Source organism: Salarias fasciatus, chromosome 11, assembly GCF_902148845.1.
Source record: "Salarias fasciatus chromosome 11, fSalaFa1.1, whole genome shotgun sequence".
NCBI lineage: Eukaryota > Metazoa > Chordata > Actinopteri > Blenniiformes > Blenniidae > Salarias > Salarias fasciatus.
Window position 1 is genome coordinate 13929964 of NC_043755.1, and position 14379 is coordinate 13944342.

A 14379-nucleotide genomic window follows, 5' to 3' on the forward strand; every position below is an offset into this window, starting at 1 on the left:
AGGACAGCTACGTTTTAATTCAAACTGCTGAAGGAAGAGCGCCCTCTGGTGGGTGAAACGGAACTCCCAGCCCTCTCCTCGATAACAACCTGCTGTGTCGCTCATGGCAACACACTCCAAACAAACTTCAAAAAGGCAGGAAATCCCTCTGAACAGTTCTGACCTCCAACAGAGAAAAGATGAGTTCCCCTCTCTCCATGCTGAAGAAAACCAGGCGCGCTCCTCTGCTGGGTGATCCTGAACTCAGGTAGGTTCTGTTTCCCCCAGCATGCATCTAGAAGTGTCTGTGACTCTGTCTGACTCTTTTGTGGAGTTACTGACGGGCAGGATCAATGCAACTGTGTTTTACCCGCAGGAACAAGCAAAAAGTACCTTTTAAAGGTAATCCAGTGCCAGGTATGAATCATTCCAGACCTTTTATTCAGTACAAAAATCACCCGATTTGTTCATATTCAATAAAGGGGAAAAAAAACTGCAATTATCTGATTTAAGTAGTTAGAGATGCTCACATTTAATTGGAATAAATAATGATAACTTTTGCATAAATTATTAAATGATCAAAATTGTTTCCCAATCATCTAGTAGTATCAAACTGCTTCGACAACCTCAAACCTGTTCTCTATTTGATTCAGTGTTTGTGTGTTTTATTTCAGAGTTTCAGGAATCATTGCTTCCTGATGATTCTTCTGAGGGTCCTCCAGTATCATCTCACATCTCTGCCAATACTGCGTCCACGTCAACATCCAAAGCTTCACGTAAAAAAGGTAAAGCATTGTGCTTTAGTGCTGCAAAAAATTACTTGTTCTGAGAAAATGAAAATCTGATGTCTGGGTGTAATTTATTTGCGACATTCAAGGCTCTGCTCCAACCGACTTTGAGCTCATGTCTCTCATGATGCGGCGAGTGACGGCGCTGGAGAAAACAGTGAGGAGACAAGCTCAGGAGATAGAGAGCAGGGTGAGGAGGCTCCTTTGAAGGAAACATTAAGCTGTCTGGAACTGAATGAGCATTTTCAACTTTGACTATTTTATCTGAAGGATAAAAAGATTTCAGCGCTTCAGAGGAAACTTAAGATTCAGAACCAATCAGGTATCAAAACATCAGCATGAACACTCCTGAGGTGATGATGTTGAATAGAAAAGCTGTGAGGACTTTGCATTCATTCAGGGACTGAACTTGCCGAAGACGATCTTCACCGAAGGAACCAGCAGCTGCAAAACCAGCTGTTTGAAATGGAGGTAAGACGAGTTCATGAAGCGTGCAACCATGCTGTCCACCTGGACGCTCAGTCCAGCTTTCCTTTATGTTGCAGAACTTTCTGAGTGACTACGGTTTGATCTGGGTGGGTGATGCAGAGAAAGAAGGTTCATCTGAGGATGAGCAGATCCTGGATCCCCCTCAGCGAGGTAGTGTGACCTCTGCTGACCCCCGCACCGTCCGCTGAATAACCCCTCGATGGTGTCGAGTTATTTGAACCTGCTGAGGTAAAATGTGCTGAGCGAGTTCATTTGTCTTGACGTGCTTCTTCCTCCTGCAGACGGGAGCTTCCTGGTGAACTTTGACCTGGTGGTGCAGAGCATCAGAGAGCTGAACATCCTGGCAGGGGAGGGAGAGTCGTTTGTGCGAACGACAGCGGGACGAGCGCAGCTGGCCCAGAAGGAGCCCATTCAGCTGAGTCTCTACAGCAACGGCATCCTCATGTTCGACGGTCCTTTCCGCTCTTATCGGGATCTCAGTACACAGGTTGACCCTCTCACTCTAATCAGAGCTACACACAGGGCGAGTCTGTGGAGTTTTAAAGCCTCTTCCTCCTGCAGCAGTGCGTGACAGATCTGATGGATGGGTACTTTCCCTCCGAGCTTCAAGACAGATTTCCAGACGGTGCGCCCTTTGAGGTGCGTCCGTTTTGTGCTTTTTGTTGTCTACTAACTTGTGAATCTGTGTCTGATGAGAAAATATATATTTTTGTGCAGGTCCATGACAGGCGAGATGAGGAATTCATCCCCACACTCCCAATGGAACAATTCCCCGGTGAAGGACAAGCGGTCAGAGGTGAAAAACCTCAATCAGCAAGCACAGTCAGCTACAAGCTACCTGGTCTGTGGTGTAATCCTCTCTTTGTCCCGGCCTGTAGTTGAAATCCTCTTTGTTAATGTTCTGTCTTCTGATTCACAGTAAATTCCAGAGCGGATCAGTTCCTGGACAAGCTGCCGAAGGTGGTGGTCAAACGTGGTCGAGTGATCAAAATCAGAGAACCGATAAGAGCAATGCTGCAGGTGAGGCGGGATCAGGCTGGTTCCAGTCATAAATACTGGCATCATCTGGATTTATACACACTCTTGTTTCTCACATGATGCATTGCTCATTGTCTTGAGTGTTTTCTAGGGTGTATCTGATGTCCAGAGCAGCGGCAGCAGCTCGGTAGTTCTCCTACAGACACCAGCCCTGCAGGAAGTGACAGCGAGGTAAACAAAGCCTGCAAGACTTCAGGTTTTTTAAAGTAAAACTTAATTGACCCGCCAGCAGGGGTCAGTCATTACAAAGTCTTGCTGTGATTTCAAGTTGATGGAAAAGACATAATCTGCAGTAATCTCAGGAGGGATTTATCTGCACTGCAAACTTTGCTCGTTTACACTCACAAAAAAATGAACACGCATAGTAAAGAGAAGAAACTTGGTCAACTAATGCCAGAGAACAGACCCTGCAGAGACACATCCAGTCACCAAGAAGGCCATAAGAGACAGAACACATCTTTAAATAAGTTTTTTTTTATCTTTTGCTTCATTTCTAGATCATTGGCATCGACTGGCAGCCACCAGTCACCCCTCAACGACATCATCACCCTCAAGGTGCGGTCTGAGGACGGAGACCAAGTCTACATCGTGAAGATGCGCTTATCGGAAACGGTGGGTCACCTGAGGAAGTACCTGGACCAGCACAGGTGAGCCGACGTCCCCCTGCGCTCGGTTCTGCTGGAGCTTCCGTTTATCGTTTCGATGCCGACTGTCTGATTTCTCCACGTTTCAGAGGACGGGGTTTTCCACCTGCGTACGATATCATCAGTGCCCACCCCCAGCGGCGGTACGACGACGCACACACACTTCAGTCGTACGGACTGACGACAAACACCACTCTGCTGCTGCAAAAGAAGCAGGCGGCCGTTCACTGACTGAAGCCAAGGAATCGAATAAACACTGGTTTTAAACTGTTAATCTACTCTATTATTTACAAACTAATGACGGCTCTGCAGGATTATTCAATCCTTGCTTTCACTTGAGCATTAGTTGAGATAGAAGCCCGCCAAAAAAATAAATCAATATGAAACAATACAGCTTTGATGCAACCAAATGTTGAAAATCTTTATTTCCAGAGTATGCAAATACAAACAAAAGGACAAAAGTATGAAAATATAAATGTCTTTTTCCCTTTTTGCAAAAAAAATGAGATGTTAAGGCATGCGGAGCCTGACTTTCCCAAGAGAAACCTTGTGCTACTAAGTTTAAAGGTCCCATGAAATGAAAAATGGCTTATGTGTCCCTGGGTTCTAGTTTCCTTTTTTTTTTTTTTTTGCACATTTGTCAAAAAACAAACCTCAAAAAAAAAGTTGCATATTTTTAGGTTAAAATCCCTTTCTCTTCCTGTAAAGTGTCTAGTTCTCTTCTAAAATGGCTTGAAAAGCAGTCTGTAAATATAAAAACTCCATTCAGTGCAGTGATGTGGGATCCGGGGATGAACCAGCCAACCCCGACCAACCGCCATCAACACGAGGGATTCAAACACCGACAGAACGTCTTTCCTGTCTCACATCTAAAACAGACCTTAGGAGGAAAAATTCAAACGCGAAATGCACTTCATGGGACCTTTACGCAACGAGATGCTCAGACACATCAGCACAACAGCAACGCATCAGGAGGAAAGCTTTCACAATGAGTTGTCAATGCGAGCAAAACAGTAAACGGAAAAGGAAAAAAACAAAATACTGAATATTAACACTCTTTCTCAGTCATACGAAAGTCTTTGTTAGCAGTTATCAACATGAAGTCAAATCTACACAGAGCAAACTCTAGGTAGATCAACAGACTAAAGAGTTCACTTCGTTCGTCTACCAGGAACAAAGACTGTCGGGGTTTCCACGAGCTTCGTGACGTGACGGAAAGTTTCCTACTACATTCAGAGTCAGGGAATGTATTGACTATCCTACTGTGGGTTGATGATGCTGAGAGGAAGGTCGTATTGGAAGAGTCAGCTGCAGACAGCCCTTTGCGCTCGGTCTGAAATGAATTCGCGTTGCGGTTGTGAACGTGACGGGAAAGGCACATGTCGGTGTTCATTCAGAACGGCGCTCCAACCTTCGCAGACTCGCACACAGCTGCTTCCAGCAGAGATTCTTTGGTTTTTAAAACGGTCGTAGGCCCGTTGGTGTGGGAAGCTGATTTGGTATTGAACCCTTCAGTTGTTACATCCTAATAGCTCACAGCAGTAACTAATATTACAGTGCTCGCCATTTTAAATAATGGCGCTTTAGTAATGTCTCCTTGCAAATTCGGTTAGAAGCAAAAGTTAAAATATTTCCAGTTGATTGTCAACCACTTCGAGGATAATTCCCCTACAGAGGGAAATTCAAATAAATTAGGAGGGATCTCTACACAAAACATTATCCGCTAGGACAAAAACTATAAGACTGTTTGGTAACTGACAGCATCGCTTTGTCATTAAAAAACACACACACCACGCTCACGCTCTCACGACGCAAAAGGATCAAGTATTCGAGGTAAGTTATTCTCTGTTAGCCCTTGGACTGAAATAGATGAACTCACCGGGGGGGGGGGGGGGGGTCTGAGCTACAGGCAGGCTTGAGACTTAACGTTCAGTCAGCTGAGGACAGGAGGAGCGAAACCGTTTGAGGATTCCTCTGTCCTCATTAAAAAAAAAAAAAAATGAAAAAAAAAAAAATCCAACCCTCTTTCTGACATTTAATAACACTTCAGGAAGGACGGGCCTGTTAGAAGAGTCAGAGGTGAACAGAAGCATCCGTGAGTGTCCTTTGCCACCTGAGGGTCGAGGTTATTGAGTGATGCAGTTGTCCCCCATGTCTTGAGCGTAACGGTCCAGGATGACGTTGCGGAGTCCCTCGACGTCACGGCGGAGCTGCTGAGCCTCGACCAGCTTCTTCTGGAGCACGTCGGGATTCGTCCAGTCCTCGTCCTGCTCCGTGACTGCTGAAGAACCTGAGAAAACGAGAGAGTTGGGACATTTCACGCCTGCTGTAACTGTAACTACAACGGAGACATTTCTAACTTCTAAAATCTAAAATCTTACAGGTGAGGCCGAGCAGCAGGGAGAGGTTGGGGTCTTGTCCCTGAGCTCTTTGGGTCAAAATGCTGCACAGGGAGCGCAGGTCGCTGAGGCAGGAAGCGATCTCGGCATGTAGCCTCTGTGTGAGATGAGTCCCGGCCGGCTGCACGTGGCAGGAGGCCTGGTCGGAGCTCCTCTGCTCCTGCAGAGTCAGATTCTGCTCCATCAGCTCCTGGTTCTGGGCCGACAGCTACGACACAAGAACGAGCACAAACATCAAGAAAGCTGCAGCTGGCCTTCCTTCTCTCTTTTTTTTTCTCACTCAGTTATACAGAAGATGGTTAGATAAGCCGGTGAGCTCACCTCCTTCATGGCCGTGTGGAGCTCCACCACATCTTGCTCTTTCGCCAACACTTCTTCTCTGAGAGCCTGAGAGCTGCTCTCTTCCTGAGAAATCTGCTCCTCCAAAGCCTGCCGACAAAGAAAAACAAATGCTTTAAAAGATGTCAACCACAAACGCCACACTGCGATGCAGATTCACTAGAGCGAGTCAAACACCTGGATCTGGGAGCCCAGCTGTTCCATCATTCGGTGTTGCTTCTCAATAACCTGCACAGAAAAGTACTGAGGTTTAAAAACAAGCAGTGTAAATAGTATCATGAGTATGCCTTAGGGACAGTAAGCACACAAACTTTTCACAACACAAACAAAGACCTTTTTGAGTTTTTGCTGCTCCTCTCTCAAAGTGTTGTTCTCCCCTCGAAGTTTCTCGATATCCAGAGAGGGGAGTCTGGCTCCGTCCTCCAGGCCCTGCTGCACACGCTGCTGCATACTGATGAAGACAAAAATACAAACAGAGCGCTCATTATGCCGAGTTAATAAAGTCTTTGTGCGCGCAGGGAACAAAAAAAAAAAAAAAGAGATATGACTTTGGAAGTCTGTGCTCATACTCGGTGATGGTGGTCAGCAGGTCTCTCTCCCTGCGTTTCTGCTCCTCCAGCAGAGCGTCTTTTTCTCGTATCTGTGAGCGGGTCGTCTCCAGACAGGCCTCCAGTTCCTTGACTTTGTCCTGGAGCTGCGCTGCTTTCTGCTCGGCCTCCAGGAGCTGAAGGGAAAAAAACAAACACATCAAGTGTGATGATTGACCTGAGTGAAAGGGAAGAGCCGGTCAGTGGGAGTGAAGCGATGAAGGCATCCTGACCTGCTTGTTCTGGCTCTGGTAGTCCTCCAGAGTGGGCAGGTCAGCCAGGTAGCGCTCCAGGGTTTCAATGCGCTGCTGGTTCTCTCTCTTGAGCTCCGCCTCCTTCTGACACTTCTTCTTCAGGTTGTTGATGTGCTTGTCTCGATTGCGGATCTGCACACATTGATATGATCTTAATGGGAGAGGATCCGACACATGGAGGGAGGACTGAGGCCGAACACCCAAACTGAGAACAGTTTATCGAGATCTCATCAACATGTGTCCTTTAATCAGAAAAACGGATTCTTTCAAAAGCCTTGCATCAGAATAGAAGCAAAGGTTCCAGTTTTAATTGGAGGCTGTCTCTGTCTTCACTCCATGCCTTAAAGTGGTTCTCTGGATCACGTCACGTGTTAAAGGGAGGTATGTGGTAAGCACGAACCCTCTCTTCCTGTTTCTTCATCTCCTCTGCATGTCTCTCGCAGGCTTCCTTCAGGCTGTCGGTGAGACGCCGTGTTTCGGCCTCCACTGCTCCCAGCCTGCGCTCGGCCTCCGCTTTCTCCAGCGTAGCGCAGTCGGAGCGCTCGGTGAACTGTGCCCTCAGGAATGCGTTCTCCCTCTGAGCCTCCTGCAACAACAACGGCGTGCGATATCAAAGATTCAGCTTTCGGCTGCGTTTTCTGTGAGCGGCAGTGAGAGATACACGTAATGACGGCAGAGCATTTCTTTGCTCACCTGGAGACGCAGCATACACATGTCGCCGTATGAGGTGCCTCGGCCTAAGAGGGCACCGTGGACCTGCAGCTCGCTTTCCCGCAAACGCTGCTCCAACTGAGTCATATGCTGCTTTTGTCTGCATAAACATCAAGTCCGACTATTAACTCTACTGCACAAGCACCAGGCGGGGACAGAAAACAGCTGTTGTGTGATTATCAAGTTTGTAATACATTATGACAAAAAAAAAAAGAAAAAAAAAAAAAGGATTAAAAGCATGGGAAACAAACATCTGACAACCTCCGCTTACAAAGTTGCACTCTGAGTATTTAACTATTCGAAACACTTGCCTCTCGATGATGAGTTCCTTCTCCTTCAGCAGACTCTCACTGGCTTTGACCAGAGCGTCCCACTTCCCAGACTCCGAGTGGACCGGAGCTGAATACATCGATGGGTACTGACCAACTCCGGCACTCATTAACTGCAAAAAACAAAACAAACACAGAATCATGTTAGAATGGAATATCGCCCGCAAAACTTCACTCAGGGAAACGGTACAAAATGAGGAAAGACACAACAACTGGTGCACATTATTGACTTCAACCCAAGTGATATTTTAACGCAATACACCAGTGCTTGCTTTAACCATCCTTGGTTGTAATTTCTAACTATATTTTAGAGGTGTCCCACCACTAACACACCTGGTTCAAAACAAATGGGTCACCATAAGGTTTCTGAAGAGCTTGATGAGAACAAGGGTCAGAGAGACATCCGACACATGCCGGGTTACTCCAGGACCAGACGGCCAAATCTACAGACTGCATGCAGCACACGTGATACGTGTCGCCACGAACAAAACTATAGATAGATCAGCGTACAACACAAAGTGCTAACAGCTCATAAGTCACCTGCAGCCTCAGTTACCCCAGTATAGGACACAGCTATCAAAATAACCTGGTATAATTCAAATGATCTAAACTAATAAATGCTCCAAGTACATTTTGATTCAATGTCTGGAGTTTGAGTTAATCTCACTTCAGCATTTGATTAGTATTATGAAAAGAAATACCAAAATTGTATAAGGCACTCAAAATCAGCTATTCACAGCTCACACACTAATGATGCAAAGGAAGGAAAAACCAATACTGGGACTGAATGAAGAGTTACAGCGGTGAAACTGAAGTGTCACCACCTCACATGCAAAAATCGCCACATGCCAACCGTCGCTCTCGAGTAGCACTCAGTCAGCATCTGCCTGAACAACTGAGAACACAGCAGGACTGACAGAGAGCTGTTGAGTAACAGCTTTTTTTTTTTTTTACACTATTTCAACAGCCGTTTCTTCTTCTTTTTTCACCATTTCAATAGTAGTTTCTTTTCTCTCTCTTTTTTAATTTTTCAACAGCTTTTGTTCCACTATTTCAACAGCTTCTGCTTTTTTCTCTTTTAAAGAACGTGAAATAAAGACATATTGATGAAACACAGGACACTGTTTTCACTGTGTGATAACATGTATCTAACAGGGAAGCCGATTGATTTGACAGATCCCTCTTTGAATTAGGACAAGGCATCATCTTGCCTTTAGGCATTTTTTAGTGGGACATTATTTTGCTGCTGGTGACCTATATATGTGCGCAGGAACTGAATTACTCGCCAATATACATGACCAACTGACCCCTATGTCAACCTGATTTGGCTTTTACCATGATACTTTACCCAGAAAATACATGGCCAACGCAAAAATGAAACTTTTGGCACTCAGCAAACCTACTGTGATCAGATGAGAAAGAGCAGCTTCTACACTGTGAGCTGAAAAGAGCAGTAAATTTGTTTGTCTTTTTAATCTATAGGTCCAGGTTTGTCATTTCTTCAGCCACAGTGTCCTAAAGTCTCTATTTAAAGTGAATACTTGCCTGCATTTGTTCCATTTGTAGGCGTAAACTCTCCAGTTGCTGTTTATGTTGCTGCTGCTGCTGCCAGCTAGAGAGTTCACTACAACGGTCCTGCCGCAGCGTCTCGTAACTCTTGGATGTGGCATGCTCCCTCAGCAGGGCCTGTGTCTGCAGGCTGAGAGGACTCGAGTAAACTCCAGCAGACCCGGCTGCGCCGGGCTGACCGCACCTCTGATTAGAGGCTTCTGCTGTGCCAGGAATGCCAGGCCTGGCTTCAGGCAGAACCTTATAGCTGTGCTCCATTCCACCTCTGTAGGCCTCAGACACACAGTCCGGGACGTCTCTCATCCCGGCGGTCTGTAATCGGAGTCTGACATCAGGGCACAGCCCCCCCAGCAGTGCCGACTGATTTAGCGTGGGCTCCACAGCAGGAGTGTCAAACCGCTGGCCCTCCTCCACCCGTGTATAATCTGTGGGGAAAAGGGAGTGGTCCAGCCCATTGACGAGACTGCGGTAGCGGCTCAGGCAGTCTGGCTTGGGCCCAACAGGATCAACTCCCACGCCAGCCTGAGCATCCAAGTTGGGCGAAGATGCAGACTTGGATAGAGAGGAAGACTTTGACGTTGTGCCGCTCGGGGTTCTGGAGCCAGAAGAAGACCTGAGGCCCTCAGCCGAGGACAGAGAGTCCTCCTGGACACATAACTGGGGCTTGGAGGCCGGGGCTCCGGCCGTGGATGGCATGACATGTGCAGTAGGTATGGGGATCTGACTGCGGATGGGCTGGAAAGAGGGGCTGCTGCTGGAACTGCAGAAATCTGGAAACAGGAAAGAAAAACAATGCCATTACAAACGACATTACATTTAACGCAGTCACTGTGGAATACATAATGTGTGTTAAATCAGAGTTCAATATCTAGAGCAGTCCTGCAGGCCTTTTTCTCTATTTTCAGTCACTGCTGTAAAATAGGCAGTGAAAGGTTTATGGGTGCCCTACTTTGATGATGAGGTGTCGCCATGAAAAGAATTAAATGGCTCCGACTGACTCAACTTGGGGGAATAGGCTTTTAATAGACGCCTGCCAGTGTGCAGAATAAAACCTCTGCATAACATGCTAATTAAATATGTCAAGTGTTCAGGATCCACAGATTAGTCTCCTCACATTCTGCTGCAGAGCACCGCTAAAGCCACTCCATTAAGCATGAACAAAACTACCTTCCTCTGGAAACCTTATCATCAACAGCAAGATCACTGCAACCAGCCACCAAACGTCTCTACAAGCCTCAACACAATTTCAAGTTACGTAAGTTTTTCCAACAACGGTACAAACCTGAGAGACCTGTTGAAGTCGGGAAAACGGGCCGTCACTCGCACGCAGCCAACTTATCATTAGCCCAGGCATTTTTTTCTGAAGCGGAGTGTCGCGGCACGATGCTTTAAATCAAAATAGAAAACAGTCTTCCGCATTTCCGGACGACCTCTGAAGTGAAGACTGACGGCAGCGCAGCAAGCAGGCTCTGTGCCCAAAGCTGTATTGTCCTCGAGAAAACCAAAAGCCAGTCTGCAGCAAGGTCTGAGTGAATGCATTCAAACAGGCGCACAGAGGAAAGGTTAGGGGTATTTATAGCCCACCTCTCATGTTACAGAGTGATCTGTGGGTGCCGCTTATTTAAGCACCTTGCCTCCTCCCACTGTAACACACATCACATGTCTACATCCAAAAGAAACTGAATGGGTTTTCTCCCCCCTGCTCACTTGAAATAAACAACTCAGTCGAATGAGAAATCGTGTGCAACTACTGAGTAAATAATGGTGATCATCATCATCAATCAGTGTATTATAACAAAACAGGACCAAATTTCTGAGGTATGAGGCATCAGATGCGAAAGGAGCCTCAAGGCTGCACAGACTCATGACTGGCTGGAACAAGTCTCAACTACTCGGCAGGAGGACCATTTGCGAGATGTTTGCTCCACAGACATTCCTGCTCTTGAAAGTTTAGGACAGTATAAATGCAAACCTTTTTTTATTCTTCGCTGAAACACGAAAGCTCATCCACAGTGTTGTCTATAAAACACTTAACTACAGTTGAATTTGAGGTGGATTGTGGTTGTTGCTAGGAATCACTGTGAAACAGTCCCGGCCGGGACAAAGCTTGAAGCTGCTTTCATTGAGATTGAGACACGAATGCAGAGCAAATCTGTGAGAGGTAAATCCAGACACTCCATGTCAAATGTCCAAACCCGACAATGTATCAAATGACACGCTAGGCCACTATTGAGTTGAACATAGCTTATATCCTTTAAAAATGCTGCTTTACCGGCCATGACTTAAATGACTGATGTTTTCAGAGCTTGTAAAACAATACTGTGCCCCCAGTTCTAGGAAAGCTTTAGCACAAATGCATGTTCATACCAAAGGTGCAGATGTAGAGCTTGGGGAGGCGTGACTGTTTGTTTCACCATAGATACTGGGAAAAACACCAGCGCACACCCCGATCTGTCTGCTTCGGTTCACTTGGTCACTGGGAGGAGTGCACTCTGGGACAGCATAATGTGGCTGACATTACTGCAAGACTCAAAAGGTTGCCTGGCAGTCCTTCCATAAAGGGGGGAAAAAAACTTTGAAAGTCAAACTCCATGGTGCTGATGGACGATCTGATCGTTGTATTATTTCAGATTGTTTCCTGTGGAAACAGGGACCACCCATCCCTGATGACGATCCACTTAACACAACATTTGAACATATGAGTACACACATGCACCATCCTCAGGGGGATACTCCCATTTAAAGCTTTCAAATGGGGGCTGTGACAATTCCAACAAGCACAGTCCACCTCTGCTGTTCTAATGTATCCGTTAATCTTCACATCAGGACCAAGTCATGCTCTATTGGCCCGAATTCCCAATAATTGTGAGTTATTACTTGCTGAGGATATTTTTTGACAGGGAATTTGATCAACCTTTCCAAATCTCTGTAGCACCAGTAATGGATTATCAACATTTTCACACTCTATAAATAGCCCAATAAACAACACCAGAAGCTCGACATTCACCACACAAAATGATTCAAGCCTGACTGTGTCTCTCTCCACAGAAAATACTGCATGACAGTTCTCGACTTTAAATTCAAATTTTACATGTCCATCATTTTCATGATAAACTGTGCTTGTGTTGATCAAGACACAGACTGGGGGTCCATCGCTGACAGACAGTATTCAAAACAATGTTATGCAACACACGCTACAAGCACAGGAAGAACAAGCACAAGTCATCACCTTCTGCGCTGTCAGATGCTGAGGTGCCAAGACCAGTGTCCCCGCTGTCCGATGTTCCCGGCCGCCGGCCAAAACGGCTTTGGAACTTCTCTGACACAGCTGGTGTCTGCCACTCCATGTCAGCAAAACGAGCTGATGTATGTTGGGGAAGAGAGACGACTGAGTGGCACATAAAAACACCGGGGACTGACGCAGTTCATGTATTTTGACAGGATGGTGTCAACTTACCCCCTGGCTTGGACTCGATGTATCTTTGTGAGGTGGTCATTCCAAACAAAGTAGAGCAACCTGAAAGAAATAAGGAATACACTTGTTATTGAGTAACACTAGCACAAATAACCCAATGTTGTCCTAGTTTCAATGTATACTGCCAAGCTTTTAATAATCAAATGCATACTGCTTTTCCATCTCTTGAGTCGTAACCAAACATACAGAATCTGTTAATAGTTTAAAAGCACCAAATATTCGGAACATGCTCTCAGGAATCTGCAGAACTGCTCCAAGTATGAAAACATGGTTTTCTCATTTGTAGCTATTTTTCTGGATACTTTACTCTTCATGTCTGTACATTTAAAACGCTTTGAATTGCCTTGTTGCTGATATGTGCTGAACAAATATAGGTGTTGTTGCTTTACATAGTTACAAATGGATTCTAGATTTAATTTTAATCATTCTGTGTCTAAGTCAGATCACAAAGGTGATGCAGCTCTCGCCCGTGAAGCGTTCCTAGAATATCTTGAGACTGCTTTCCGTTTCTATGCTTGTAAACTGTGGAACTCAGCGCCTCTGGCTATCACAGAAGAAAACTCGAGGTAGTTTCAAAAGCTAATTCATGTCCTTCCAGTTTCATTATTCAGTACTAATCGTGATCAATGCTGTGCAATGCAGTATAATTCTGAATGAATTCAGGAGATACTTTATCAAGCTGATTGCCTTATTTGTATCTTTCACCTATTGTGTGAACTGTTACTACAAATCACTTCAGGCTGTATGTTTGAATAATCAATACAAGTACAATACAACACCTAAAAGAAACAGTGTCGACACATTCTGAATATAAATCTGACTTGGAAAACAAAAGGTAACGTGTGTTTGATTAGTTCAAGTCAGAGGCAGAGTCACCCCCTCCAACAACAAAGCCTTCTTTCTCACATGGAGCACAACATGAAGTGGACGGTCGTGTCCAAGGACTCAGCAGCTGTTGGCCATTGACTGATTCACTCACCTATCAAATTCATCTGCCCCTCAACGACAACGACACAAAAATAACAACACGAGCACATGTCCAACCGTTACATAATATCTTACACAAACCCCTAAGAGGCTCCGCGGAGTTGAACATTATTTGTGGCAAACAAAGACCCCTGAAGGACACATATAACAGGATAAGATGCAGCCAGGCTCTTTGAGACTAATCCTCTTCACAAGCTAATTCGCACAGGAAATAGCTCGTTAAACAGCCACCAACTCGACTAACCATCTATTTGTTCAAAAAAAGCCTTACGCCACAACTAGCTGTTACTTCTCCCCACGCTCGGGCTGCTTCATGGCGGACAGTTTGTTCAAGATCCGTTTGCCTCAGCCTTCACATGTTTCATCCTGCGATGTACGACGCTGTTAACCATTTTAGCTAATCCAGGACAAATCCGTTGTCGTCGAACAAGCTAGCTAACAGCTAACGCAGAGTTCATATTAACAGTACATGTGCTTCTTAGCCTTTGTACTAATGCTATAGCAAATAACCTGGCTTCCGGGGCTCGTGAAAAAAAACCACTACTTTACCTTTTGTTTCAGAAAAACATTGGGCGCGATTTTAAATCTCGGTGTCAGTCTCTGAGATGAAGCGGAATCTGTAACCATCCGCTGCTGTTGTTCCGCTAGCCAACTGATCCCCTCAGATGGCACAGGACCCACCGACGACGCTGGGTGCGCTTGTTTAGTTCTGCAGCGCCGCCCGCTCACCACCGTAGACTTGGGTCGTTTGACAAAATGATGCAGGGATTCCCTCAGTACGAAATAAAAGC

The 14379-nt window shown here is 45.7% G+C and overlaps 2 protein-coding genes across 3 annotated transcripts; one reads left to right on the plus strand and one right to left on the minus strand.

The window, feature by feature from the left end:
* The first annotated feature begins 553 nt into the window (after nt 1-553).
* Nucleotides 554-3169, plus strand: ubxn11 (UBX domain protein 11). The gene is made up of 12 exons (XM_030102379.1): nt 554-764; nt 857-957; nt 1038-1089; nt 1168-1238; nt 1313-1409; nt 1538-1743; nt 1818-1895; nt 1974-2106; nt 2176-2276; nt 2386-2468; nt 2813-2941; nt 3028-3169. The coding sequence occupies exons 1-12, from the start codon at nt 554-556 to the stop codon at nt 3167-3169; spliced, it is 1404 nt and encodes a 467-aa protein (XP_029958239.1).
* A 257-nt stretch (nt 3170-3426) lies between these two features.
* On the minus strand, nt 3427-14234 carry cep85 (centrosomal protein 85). 2 transcript variants are annotated; one of them, XM_030102742.1, is made up of 14 exons: nt 14138-14234; nt 12584-12643; nt 12356-12487; nt 9103-9896; nt 7540-7670; nt 7211-7328; nt 6918-7103; nt 6497-6649; nt 6246-6400; nt 6010-6127; nt 5854-5904; nt 5659-5766; nt 5320-5545; nt 3427-5228 (listed from the first exon to the last, which is right to left on the minus strand). In XM_030102742.1, the coding sequence occupies exons 2-14, from the start codon at nt 12621-12623 to the stop codon at nt 5065-5067; spliced, it is 2376 nt and encodes a 791-aa protein (XP_029958602.1). In that variant the 5' UTR covers nt 12624-12643; nt 14138-14234; the 3' UTR covers nt 3427-5064. The 2 variants fall into 2 exon arrangements, with proteins under 2 accessions (XP_029958602.1, XP_029958603.1); XM_030102743.1 differs by lacking the exons at nt 12356-12487; nt 12584-12643; nt 14138-14234 and adding an exon at nt 10409-10721.
* Nucleotides 14235-14379: the final 145 nt, after the last annotated feature.